This window comes from Solanum tuberosum, unplaced genomic scaffold, assembly GCF_000226075.1.
Source record: "Solanum tuberosum cultivar DM 1-3 516 R44 unplaced genomic scaffold, SolTub_3.0 scf00010, whole genome shotgun sequence".
In the NCBI taxonomy this organism is placed as follows: domain Eukaryota; kingdom Viridiplantae; phylum Streptophyta; class Magnoliopsida; order Solanales; family Solanaceae; genus Solanum; species Solanum tuberosum.
Window position 1 is genome coordinate 1,005,477 of NW_006238936.1, and position 10,648 is coordinate 1,016,124.

At 35.8% G+C, this 10,648-nt stretch overlaps 2 protein-coding genes across 3 annotated transcripts; one reads left to right on the forward strand and one right to left on the reverse strand.

The window, feature by feature from the left end:
• On the forward strand, positions 1 to 5,259 carry LOC102586994 (pentatricopeptide repeat-containing protein At4g21065). 2 transcript variants are annotated; one of them, XM_006339392.2, is made up of 2 exons: positions 1 to 2,984; positions 4,426 to 5,259. In XM_006339392.2, exon 1 carries the CDS (start codon positions 166 to 168, stop codon positions 2,557 to 2,559), a length of 2,394 nt encoding a protein of 797 aa, XP_006339454.1. In that variant the 5' UTR covers positions 1 to 165; the 3' UTR covers positions 2,560 to 2,984; positions 4,426 to 5,259. The 2 variants fall into 2 exon arrangements, with proteins under 2 accessions (XP_006339454.1, XP_006339455.1); XM_006339393.2 differs by lacking the exon at positions 4,426 to 5,259 and adding an exon at positions 3,069 to 4,412.
• A 484-nt stretch (positions 5,260 to 5,743) lies between these two features.
• LOC102587529 (shaggy-related protein kinase epsilon) lies at positions 5,744 to 10,010 on the reverse strand. The gene is made up of 13 exons (XM_006339394.2): positions 9,736 to 10,010; positions 8,769 to 9,041; positions 8,575 to 8,667; positions 8,414 to 8,473; positions 8,042 to 8,314; positions 7,833 to 7,907; positions 7,595 to 7,651; positions 7,368 to 7,508; positions 7,201 to 7,251; positions 6,998 to 7,093; positions 6,738 to 6,821; positions 6,295 to 6,397; positions 5,744 to 6,216 (listed from the first exon to the last, which is right to left on the reverse strand). The coding sequence occupies exons 1-13, from the start codon at positions 9,793 to 9,795 to the stop codon at positions 6,155 to 6,157; spliced, it is 1,428 nt and encodes a 475-aa protein (XP_006339456.1). The 5' UTR covers positions 9,796 to 10,010; the 3' UTR covers positions 5,744 to 6,154.
• Between the last annotated feature and the right edge of the window lie 638 nt (positions 10,011 to 10,648).

Genomic DNA, 10,648 nt, shown 5'->3' on the forward strand with positions numbered 1-10,648 from the left:
AATTGCAATAGGAGAGAGCAAGATGATTGCACCAAGATAACACTAGTTAATTTGAAGATTGCAAATCCAAAAATTATATGAGACAAAGTATGCAATTCTAAACATGATATGAACAAATTAATTTTCCTAATGAAAATTTTATGTTCATACTAGCAGTATCACCATATGTCTGTGCAACTTCATCGCACGATTCAAACCTTTGCAAGTTCTATCATACGAAAGCCAAAATGTTCTTTACTTGACAAAAATAAAAAATTGAATGAGTTGTCAAAACTGGGCCAAACTGATGAAGCACGAAAGATGTTTGATAAAATGCCTGAGAAAGACGAGTTTACATGGACTACAATGGTTGCGGCATATGGCAATGGAGGGAGGCTTGTTGAAGCAAGGCAAGTGTTCGAGGAGATCCCAATTAAGAGTTCAATTACTTGGTCTTCTCTTATTTGTGGATACTGTAAGCATGGTTTTGAAATTGAAGGATTTGAATTTTTTTGGCAAATGCAAAGTGAGGGGCATAGGCCTAGTCAGTTTACATTGGCAAGTATTTTGAGAATGTGCGCGATAAAAGGTTTGCTCTCGAGAGGTGAACAGATACATGGATATGCTATTAAGACTTGTTTTGATATGAATGTTTTTGTAATGACTGGACTTATTGATATGTATGCGAAGTCTAAGCGTGTCTTGGAGGCTGAGTGTATTTTCCAAATTATGTCTCATGGGAAAAATCACGTTACTTGGACTGCTATGATTAATGGGTATTCTCAAAATGGTGATGCATTAAGAGCAATTCAGTGTTTTAGCAGCATGCGTGCAGAAGGGATTGAGGCGAACCAGTATACATTTCCAGGTGTTTTGAGTTCATGTGCTGCACTCTCTGATATTAGATTTGGGGTGCAGGTACATGGTTGTATTGTTAATGGTGGTTTTGAGGCCAACGTGTTTGTTCAAAGCTCGTTAATCGACATGTATTCTAAATGTGGAGATTTGGACAGTGCTAAGAAGGCATTGGAACTGATGGAGGTAAATCATGCAGTTTCTTGGAATACCATGATACTTGGGTATGTGAGGAATGGATTTCCAGAGGAGGCACTGTCTCTGTTCAAAAAGATGTATGCTAGTGATATGGAAGTGGATGAGTTTACGTATCCTTCGGTTCTGAATTCCCTTGCTTGTATGCAGGATCCCAAAAATGGGAAATGTCTTCATTGCTTGGTTGTTAAAACTGGATATGAGAGCTACAAGCTTGTTAGTAATGCACTTATTGATATGTATGCCAAACAGGGAGACCTAGCTTGTGCGATTAATGTTTTCAACAGCATGGTTGAGAAGGATGTAATCTCATGGACATCACTTGTCACTGGTTGTGCTCACAATGGCTTTTATGAAGAAGCTCTGAAATTATTCTATGAGATGAGAACGGCTGAAATTAAACCAGACCCAATTATCATTGCTAGTGTTCTAAGTTCTTGCTCAGAGTTGGCACTACATGAACTTGGGCAGCAAGTTCATGCGGATTTTATTAAATCTGGCCTTGAGGCATCATTATCAGTTGATAATTCTCTTATGACAATGTATGCCAATTGTGGGTGCCTTGAAGATGCCAAAAAAATATTCATCTCAATGCAAATGCATAATGTGATCAGTTGGACTGCTCTCATAGTGGCTTATGCCCAGAATGGCAAAGGAAAGGAGTCTCTGAGATTTTTTGACGAGATGATTGCGAGTGGAATAGAACCTGACTTTATTACATTTATAGGCCTGTTGTTTGCTTGCAGCCATACAGGCCTTGTTGACGATGGAAAGAAGTACTTCGCTTCAATGAAGAAAGATTATGGGATAAAACCAAGCCCTGATCACTATGCATGTATGATCGATCTTTTGGGCCGTGCGGGGAAAATACAGGAGGCTGAGAAGTTAGTTAATGAAATGGATATTGAACCTGATGCTACTGTGTGGAAAGCATTGCTTGCTGCATGTAGAGTACATGGGAACACAGATCTAGCAGAGAAAGCTTCAATGGCCCTCTTTCAGCTGGAACCACAAGATGCTGTCCCTTATGTTATGTTGTCAAATATCTATTCTGCTGCTGGAAAATGGGAAAATGCAGCAAAACTTAGAAGAAAAATGAATTCGAAGGGTTTAAACAAAGAGCCTGGTTATAGTTGGATTGAGATGAATGGAGTGGTGCACACATTTATATCTGAGGAAAGAAGTCATTCAAAGAGTGATGAAATTTACTCAAAACTTGAGGATGTTATTGCATTGATAAAGGAAGCTGGATATGTGCCAGACACAATTTTTTCTCTCCATGATATCAATGAAGAAGGAAGGGAACAAAGTCTTTCCTATCACAGTGAGAAATTGGCTATTGCTTTTGGGCTTCTTTATGTGCCAAAAGGAGTACCAATTCGGATTTACAAGAACCTTCGTGTATGTGGTGACTGCCATAATGCAATGAAATTCGTGTCAAGAGTGTTTGATCGACATATTATTTTGCGAGATTCAAATTGTTTTCATCATTTTAAGGAAGGGATATGTTCTTGTGGGGATTATTGGTAGAAAACACTCCTTTAATTTTTTGTGGCTCTTGTTTCCTTTGCGCTTGGAAAGATAAGAACATTCAATTTTATTGATTGGGTTTGCAGCTCAATCCAAGGTTTACAGTTCACATCTGTATATTACTAACTGCTAACAATGCAGATCATTTATTGGAAAATGGAAACTAAAAGTTAAAGTTTTATGCAGCTCAATGTGAATGATAAGATTTATTGAAATTGATTGCTCTCTGAGACTTATAAGAGAGTCGATCCCTTGTCCTTATTTCGCAGCAATCTCCCACGGCAGGCACCAATTGCCACTCCCCGGCATCAGGGAGATAACTTGTCCTCATTCTGAGAAATATTTTTGACTCCGTGAAGGCAGGGTCCGATGATCCTGAAGAAAGCTTCGTTCTACATGATTATGTGACGAGTTTTCCTACACAGGTGTGAAACCATCTTCAGAATCTTTTAACAATAATTTTGCTTGGAGTTAATGTTTTTTCATAATTCCTGATATCTTCTCTGCAGTTAAAGTTGGGAGTATATCCTTTTCAGTCGACAAATTACCCAACCAGAATAGGGACCTGAATGTTCATGCCATAGATAAGTCCATGCTAGTACTTCTGTCTTGTGAAAATCTGTGTGTTGCCTTGAGAGTAAAGATAGACATTAATCCAATGCAAAACCAATATGTCGTTGTCTTAGGTAGTTTACTGTTGTTTATATGGCATGCAAAGTTAATCCTAAAAGAAAGGTAAAGTAAAGGTGTAGGTGCATGCTAGCTTATAGTATAATGTTCTGAAGGCAAAGATGTTTTTACTTTTTGATTTAAACTAATGGATTTTCTTTGATTCCGTCGCCTTCCCTAATAGCAAGATTTGGGAAGTCCTCATAAATGAAAAAGATGGTTAATAATGTCATTTCTGGGGTGTGGGTGGGGTAATTTTCCTGAAGTGAGTGTGATACTGTTGTACCTGTTGCTTGGGATCCTAAGTTTCCTCATTCTCTTCCTTTTTGTTTATGCTAAATGCTGTGGATTCGATGATGCTGATCCTTTTAGTTGTATTGCCATGTGAAAAAATGTTTTTGCTTCTGACGGTTCATGCTCTTCTAATTTACTGATTCTCCTGAAAGTAGAGTCCTGTAGTGAAGTGTCCTTATAACTCTACAGGTTCTTGCTAGCTGTTTGGTGTTAATAAAGAAAAATTTGATGGAAAATAGCATTCATTGAACAATGGTTTTTATGAAAGAAGAAATATCAGCTGGCAGTGATAAATGGATGAAATCTTCGTAAGATTGAGGGTATTCTGTGTACTTTCAAAAAGAAGCATGTGATGCAATTTTGAGGGTAAATACACTTATTTGTAAAACTAAATTGTGTATGGAATTATATTCCTTTGGAGTTTGAAAGGTAAAAAGTAAGTGGGTCACTGTTTACAAGATTAAGATCTAAAAGATGAATCATATGTTTTAGCAAAAAACTCAGTGTCTTTTTGCTTGATATCATTAGATCAAACATAAAAATTACTGGGGCCTTAAGTAGGTGTGCACCGCCAGCTTTATGACTCTTCAGCAGTGCAAAATTATACAATGACAATCTCTTGAATGGGAAATTCCAATCTTCTCGTTTGCCCTTTCTTTCCAAGGATGCCTGTGTTTTTTTCTAGATGAAGTGGATGGTGGTTATATTTCAGAAGTCTAGATAGCTTACTTTCATATTTATATTTCTCTTAATGTCTTGTCAATGAATTGGTTGATGTTCTGATTTTGAATGAACGCTATCAAGTTCGTTCACAAATTTCTTATTCTTATGCAAAAGTATAAGAACTTCTGCAATTTCTTGTTCCTCTATGTAAAAGTTTGATAACTTTACTTTTGCTTACAGGAACTTGTTGCTTTCCCACCTTGCAAGCATATGGTAACGTGGATAATATTTCATAAACCCGTGCTCATTGCCTGCCTTCGGTTTTCTGGGGGGCCTCAGTCCCAGTCTTTATTGTGAGCATATGACAAGAGCATAATATTTCATAAAGCCTATTGTTCATTGCCTGCCTTAGGTTGTATGGACCAGAAGAAACGCACATGTTATTGAATAGAGTATGTTCATCATTCCCAAGTCCTCTATGACAACAGAGCCCTTTCCATTGAAGTCAATGAGCCTTTCCTATTATGGGAGCAAGCATGGTACCATACCTACACACATTTCTTGGTACCATCCCCTATGGAGTGGATGAAAACGAAACACAAAAAAGCTGATAATGTTCTCGATGGAGGCAGTAATTAGCGATCAGGATCTCCAACAAGACTATGGGACAGGTTTGAAAGGCACATTCTCTTTTGTTTGATCCGGGATACTCAACTTGTTGCTTGGCAAGAGACTTAAAAATAGGTTCACAAAAAATAAGTTAAAAGTAAAAAACAAGTCTATTGATAGATTGATTAGAATGTCATAATATCGTTGTTGTGATGGTTATATCTGTGATGGTGTACTCTCATTTTATAGATCAAATAGGTGTCTGTTACCAATTCATAATCCATCTATACCACATGCCTAGTACTTTGTGCAGTTGTCAATAAGTAGACCTATCTTGATTGTCCTTATTTATTGAATAGAGATGTAATCTCCCTGGTTCAAATTAGCTGTGATCACAGGACCACAAAATTGTACTTATTTAGGTGCTGATTTTTATAAGAGAGATTGTACTTGATGTTAGCTAGTGTTTTGAATCTCCTATTGATGGCTACGATTGATCTTAAATTGATGGATGAGAGAACTGTATCCAAAAGGCAGATGATTTGTTAATTTGTTTTTAATGCTCAAATTAAGTTACGTTGCCCTCTTTCATCTAAAGAATGTGGCTTGGCATTCAATGAAGTGAAAAAATCTTACAAAAAGCAAGAAAATGTCAACTGATTCTTTCAACATTTGCCTACAGCTTTGTGGAAAGAGAAGTTACCAAGTATATGTGCAAAATGAAACTGGTTGATACTTGATGAATTATTCAAGATGTGCGAAAATAAAATCCTTATAGTTTTGGTCAATTCCCGGTATCATTCCATTATATTCTTATAGTAATAACATAGGTGGTTAATTTTCAAAAATGGGTAAATTCTAGGACTCTATTAGACAGCCAATAAATGATCTTCCTTTTTCTTCTTGTCATTGCTGGAAGTGCTTCACATGGTAGATTTCAACAATTAACTTAATATGAATATAATCAGCATGATGCAATTTCACATTTCTTTAGGACAACCAGAAGACATGAAATGTTATACTTTAATGAATATAAAACTCCTAATAATTCATCTATAACTCCAAGTTTGGGAGCACTCATTAATCTCTTGAATACCCCTCAAACTAGATATTGCTTGCTACAAGGTATAAATTAACAGATGAAAACTCTCATCTAAAACTACGGGGGTACTGAACATAGTATGTTTATAAAGACCAACTAGCAAGTAACTAGCTCCCACGTTCTGATGTTGTATTCCATCAAATATTACTCAGGCCAAGAAAGCAGCGGCATTTGCTGGAGCCACATAACGCTGATTAGGCAACTAAACCTCTCAAGAAAAACCCATTTACAAAGCCTAAGCAGCTGTCTTCACAAAATTCACTTGCGCAAGTGTTCAGGAATAAGGCGCTTTCGCAGTTCAGCGGGCACACCAGAGAGCTCTGTATAAGACAATAGACAAATCAGATTTAAGTATCAAATCATGTGAAAATAAAAGGAAAAACTAAACTGAAGCTCACCTTGAGGTGTAAAGTTGAATAGGGGAGGCAGAGGTCGTCCATTTGGCAAGCAAGCATTTGGTTCTCTTAAAGAATCAAAGAAAGGGTGTGCACATGCTTCCAACTGTCAATAAACACAAAATGCTCTCAACATCAACGGAAAACAGATATCAAGTGCGTTTAAAGGATGATACCACTTACGGACAACAACTTAGTAAGACTATGTAGAGCCATTAATTCTCCACAAAACAGAATGTTATTTCAACATACATTCTGTAGTTTTCTATTTTTGAACTTTATAAGCATGACAGGAGATCACATTGAAGTGCTAAAAGCACAATCAATGAGAACTCGCATATTGAAAGATGACAAAAATGGAACACCATGTTTGAATGATGGGTAAAATGGGAAACTACCAGAATATCCTAAATTCTTGATAATTAAGAAGAAAATTCTGTACTTACAGCAGTACAGCGTAGAGTTGGAGAATATTGGAGAAGCCTTGACACCAAATCTACTGCTTCAGGGGGCATTCTTTTATGAAATATCTGCAGATTGCAATCTCATTAAGATTTGGTATGCTTGCTTTGTGTTTTGGCATGGGGTTCGTGCTATTTGAATGGACAGTTTTCAACAAACTTCATCAAGGAAATGACAAGGGAAGGATGGAAAGAATTTAACTACTAGTGAAGCAGCCACATCCACCGAAGAAGTTTTCACTAACCTTGTGCCATGGGTGAGCTTTGATCTGGGGAAACTTGAACTCTGTGTAGTTTGGGTTCATGCACCTAATCTCCTCCCTAGTTGGTGTCCCCAATATCTGGCAAGCACAAAGTATACCAAAACGGTTAGCAAGAGAAAGAAACCAATTTGACAAGAGAAAAACCACCCGACGTAAACTATTAAGAGAGTCCCTTGATTGCACACCTTGATGATTTCGACCAGCTGATCAACGCCACTTTCTCCAGGGAAAAGAGGCTGCAGATAATAGATACAGCACTAAAATGTCAGACACTAGTGGATATTAGTTCTTTGAATCTTCTACATAAGAAAATTGGATTGCACAGAAGGATTAATTATAAGTATCAACTAACCTGTCCCAAAAGTAGCTCAGCCATAACGCAACCAGCAGACCACATGTCAATTGCACTTGTGTACTCAGTAGCACCAAAGATCAATTCAGGAGCCCGGTAATAACGAGAACAAATGTATGATATGTTGGGCTCTCCAGGCACCTAGAAAAACAAAGGCTAAAATATTAGGGACTGCTTAATTGTGAAGGGAAAAAAGAATTCTTCTTTAAAAAAGAAGCACCACGTACCAACATCTTTGCACTACCAAAATCACAGAGCTTTAGCTGATGCGAGTGGGGATTAACCTTCAGAAGTTAAATAAAGCATCAAATAGTCAGGGCACATAGAGGAGAATGGTGAAGAGAGAAGATATAACTCCACTTAACCACACTACAGGGGTTACTCAAAATATTTCAAGTCATTTTCGCATGCAAATGGAAGATCTAAAAGCAATAAGCATATTATGAGGGAAAATTGAGTGCTCACCAAAAGATTCTGTGGTTTAATATCACGATGGCATACACCAAGGACACCGTGCATGTAATTCAGGGCCCGGCAGATCTGTAAAATTATAATTTAGAGAAAATTCATTATTCTGTGCTCAAGATAATTTACAAGACAAGAAATTAAAGTTGTTATGATTTGAAATTCCGCAATCTTGATGAGAAAAATGAAGAATCCTGCAATAAGCTCACCTGGTATGTGTATAGCTGCACATATATATTGGGCATGTGTTGGTTCATTTTGCTGTAGTGCCTTGAAACTCTGTAAACAGTTTCAGACACGTATTCCAGGACAAGGTTAAGGTAGACTTCATTCTTCTCAGTAGTAGAATAGAAGCAGTGTCGTAGTTTAACAACATTAGGATGATCAAGTGTGCGCATAATCTGAAGTTCCCTGTTCTTGTATCTCCTATCCTGTAAAACCTTCTTTATTGCTACAGATTCACCAGTTTCCAAGCACTTAGCCTGTGAAATAGAAAAGGTGATAAAAAAATCAATAAAAGTCATCCAGACAACGGCAATGCTAACATTAACAATAGACATTAGATAAACATACAACTATACCTGAAAGACAACTCCAAATGAACCAGTGCCAACCACGCGCTCCGCCATGTAAGACAATGTCTGTGAAAATAGCATGAGGTCAACATCGGCTTGAGCTAAGTTTAAGCCTATAAGACCATATTGGGGGTAAAGAGAAATTAAATTTCATTCAACTAGTTCACCTGTTTCTCTAGTCCATTCCTACCACTCACAGTAGTCACAATAATCTGACCAGTTTCTGTTCCATTTCCACTAACAACAGCAGGTTCCATATCCTATGGGATGCAAGATAGATCAATAACCCTTATTCCAGAATTTAAAGACAGCTACTTTACATACTAAATTAGACATAAAAGAGTTAAAACTTTGGGTATACCTTCAAATTATCCTCTAGACTATCAGCTTTATCAGCCTTTTCATCCTTAATTTTCATTTCATGCATTTCTTTAGGAAGCTCATCAAGTTCAGAATTTTCAGGTCTAGTATCCATTGCTGATGTACTTCTAGCAGTGGTTTCCTTAGATGTAGAAGCCATGTCTTCCTTTGGAACTGTAGTAGTTGTACATCTCTCTTCCATTTGAGTTTCACCAACCACTCTTTGATCTACTTCTTTCTCAACCTTCACCCTCTTTATGCTTGAATCACCACCCTATTAAAAATCAGTAACAAATCATACTCTTTTCATGAATTACTGATAAATCTAATCAAAATACAACAAACAAAAAGCAAGCTACAAGTTTCCATTATAACTCCCATCACTGCATTACAAGTCCATACTACATACTATCAAAATCTAGAACACAACAAGCAGATATTAACAGTCCTCACCTAACCCAGTCCCAAGCCAAAAGAAACTTGTTAAAATTGATAGTCACATGAGTAAATGATCCATCAAATAGCATCTACCTTCTTTAAAGCCAAGACTCTGTAAAGCCTCACTTTTTAAGCCTAACTCGCACATATTTAGAGCTGAAATGGTGAAAATCTAACCATTTAAGAAGCATTCAACACATTTTTTTCAACAACCACAAAACAAAGACTACAAAAAAACCTAAGAATTTAAATTCCCTAAATTCAAAAACTCTACCTCCTTTTTCTTTAATTTGCAAATGAAAACAAATCATAATCAGAAAAAAAAAATCATTGATTTCTCTCCGTTACCCTAAATTTTTACGTTTTCTCAACCCCAGTGGTTCGACTATACGAATCACTTCTCTCCATTCCACTTTTATTTAGACCCATTTGAGCCAAAAAAATCAAATATAATTCAATCCTAAACTAGCTGGGTTTAATCATATAATCATTTTACACCCATTTCCAGAGAAAGAAAAAAGGAAATTTACAGGATCTGAAACAGAAGAACGTCCAGAAGCAATGCTCTTAAGGCGACGCATGACATTCATATCTGCTTCGCCAAGAGCCCAAAAGAAAAACCCCTTTTGTCCTTCACAAAATTTTCAGAGTAATAAGTTCTCCTCTTCCTCAAACACCTGAAAAGTATTTTCTTCAATGGTGAAGATGGAGGAGGGAGAGAGAGAAAGAGAGAAAAACAAAGAAGATAGAGAAAATTAGACTTTGAAATGCCAAAATGAGAAAATATGACAACATAAAGCCTCTTCTCTCTCTCTCTCTCCTCTCCTTTTGTGATAAATAAAAATAAATCCAAAAACCAAAAAGCATGATAAGAGTCTAGCATTTATATTATTTTTATTTATTTCACTTTTGACTAAAAAATATAATTTATTTTATTTACTTGCTTCTAAAAAATATTATTTCTAAGAAAAGTAATTAATACTTTATTGTTTTAATTTGTTTGTCATAACATAATAAAATGATTTAATACATTTCATATATTTTTAATTTATATTTCACAAAATTCTATTTCTTTTATTTCTTTTTTTACCTTAATTTAAAAAGGAATGTTATTATTAATGTTTCATCCCTTTTAATTCAAACATACCTCGTACATATTTAATATTATAAGATTTACAAATATATTTAAAATACATATCTATTTTCATTTAAGATTATTAAAATAAAAAAATTATCTCATTTCTTAAACATTCAAAGTAACACACTTAAAATATAAAGAAAGTAAATCTCATGTAATTTAAAAATGCAATCACAAATCTCTAAAAAATTAAAAATTTAACTAATCAACTATTTAAATTTTCATCTTATCTTATTCGTGAGAGTCCGATTCTCAAAATTCACTCAAGCATATATTGGATAGAACAATAATTCTTCTTTTTAAAT

Bases quoted from the DNA above. Each gene is read 5' to 3' on its own strand.
- LOC102587529 (XM_006339394.2), bottom strand. From the start codon at position 9,795: ATGAATGTCATGCGTCGCCTTAAGAGCATTGCTTCTGGACGTTCTTCT. The intron at 7,509-7,594 runs GTACGTGGTGCT...TTGTTTTTCTAG, and splicing joins TTGGTAGTGCAAAGATGTTG to GTGCCTGGAGAGCCCAACAT. The intron at 7,252-7,367 runs GTTAGTTGATAC...TATTATCTGCAG, and splicing joins CTGAGCTACTTTTGGGACAG to CCTCTTTTCCCTGGAGAAAG.
- LOC102586994 (XM_006339392.2), top strand. From the start codon at position 166: ATGTCTGTGCAACTTCATCGCACGATTCAAACCTTTGCAAGTTCTATC.